Here is a 1614-nt window from a genome sequence, read left to right as displayed (position 1 = left end):
CCCAGCCTTTGTTGCTGTGTGATACTAAGAATCTACCTACCTCTCAGTGCCTTTTTCATCACTGGTAAAATTAACATAATATCTCTGCCCTTGCTGATTTCAGGGGCTATTCTAGGAATAAAATAAAATAATGAAAGACAAAGCAATTTGATAAATCTACAACAAAAACTCAAATTTCCCTGAATCATGTTTTTTTCTAACCCCTACAGGTGACCTGGAGATGGGGAATTACTCTGCTGTTAACGAATTCTTTCTGGTGGGGCTTTCCGAATACCCAGAGCTCCAGCTTTTTCTTTTCATGCTCTGCCTCATCATGTACGTCATAATCATCCTAGGAAACAGCCTCCTCATCCTCATCAGCATCTTGGATTCTCGCCTCCACACTCCCATGTACTTCTTCCTTCGAAACCTCTCATTCTTGGACATCTGTTACACATCATCATCCATTCCTCCAATGCTTGTTGTATTTCTGTCTGAGAGAAAAACCATCTCCTTCTTTGGCTGTGCTCTGCAAATGGTTGTCTCCCTTGGCTTGGGCTCCACTGAGTGTGTCCTCCTGGCTGTGATGGCCTATGACCGGTATGTGGCCATCTGCAACCCACTTAAATACCCCATTATCATGAACAAGGCATTATATGTGCATATGGCTGCGTGGTCCTGGATCCTAGGCTGCCTGAACTCGCTGATGCAAACAGTCCTGACAATGGTGTTGCCTTTCTGTGGAAATAATGTCATTGATCATCTTACCTGTGAGATCTTGGCTCTTCTTAAACTCATATGCTCAGATATCTCCATGAACATGCTTATCATGACAGTGGCAAGTATTGTTTTATTGATAATTCCTCTGCTATTAATTTTTATCTCCTATATTTTCATTCTCTCTTCCATCCTGAGAATTAAATCTACTGAGGGGAGAAAGAAAGCCTTTTCTACCTGTTCAGCTCACCTGACTGTGGTCATCTTATTCTATGGTTCAGCCCTTTTTATGTACATGAAACCTAAGTCAAAGTACACAAAAGCATCTGATGAAATCATTAGTCTGTCTTATGGAGTGGTAACCCCGATGTTGAACCCCATCATATACAGCCTGAGAAATAAGGAAGTAAAAGAAGCTGTAAATAAAGCCCTGCACAGATACTTGCTTATATGGAAAAAGTGAAAGGCCTTGAGGCATATGATATCCCCAACGTGGGATCAGATCAGGTGTTTTATATTCCCAAATAAAGTCACAGAACCCAATATGAAGAGAGTGTGTCTGCTTGTGAAAGCCATATATACAACTCCCGTTCTTTCCAGCATAAAATGTTCATGTAAATTTTCTGAACAATGTCTTGTCTGCAGTTTCTAGCTGTATGTAGCTCTGCTAGTTGGTCCCATGTAGAGCACATGGCTTTTCATCAAGATGAATCTCTCTCCTCTCTCTTTCTCCTTTTCCCTCATTCATCTCTCCTCCATTTGCTCCTCCGTCTTGACCTTCCACCTCCTCCCTCTTTCATCTACTTTCTTTCTCTTCCTTTCTTCTGTCTCCTATCTTCTTTCTCAGTCATTTCAAACTGAACATCTATTATCCAACATCCCCTCTTCTGATAAAAGAAGTACATGTTTTTCTTTAAA

At 41.0% G+C, this 1614-nt stretch overlaps 1 protein-coding gene across 1 annotated transcript; it reads left to right on the top strand.

Moving 5' to 3' along the window:
- The first annotated feature begins 220 nt into the window (after positions 1 to 220).
- On the top strand, positions 221 to 1177 carry LOC103603354 (olfactory receptor 13D1). The gene has a single exon (XM_008587846.1). The coding sequence runs from the start codon at positions 221 to 223 to the stop codon at positions 1157 to 1159; it is 939 nt and encodes a 312-aa protein (XP_008586068.1). The 3' UTR covers positions 1160 to 1177.
- The last annotated feature ends 437 nt before the right edge of the window (positions 1178 to 1614 follow it).

Source organism: Galeopterus variegatus, unplaced genomic scaffold, assembly GCF_000696425.1.
Source record: "Galeopterus variegatus unplaced genomic scaffold, G_variegatus-3.0.2 Scaffold4570, whole genome shotgun sequence".
In the NCBI taxonomy this organism is placed as follows: Eukaryota; Metazoa; Chordata; class Mammalia; order Dermoptera; family Cynocephalidae; genus Galeopterus; species Galeopterus variegatus.
The sequence above is the reverse complement of the archived record's forward strand: the minus strand, read 5'-3'. Positions and strand labels throughout refer to the sequence as shown.

Bases quoted from the DNA above. Each gene is read 5' to 3' on its own strand.
- LOC103603354 (XM_008587846.1), top strand. From the start codon at position 221: ATGGGGAATTACTCTGCTGTTAACGAATTCTTTCTGGTGGGGCTTTCC.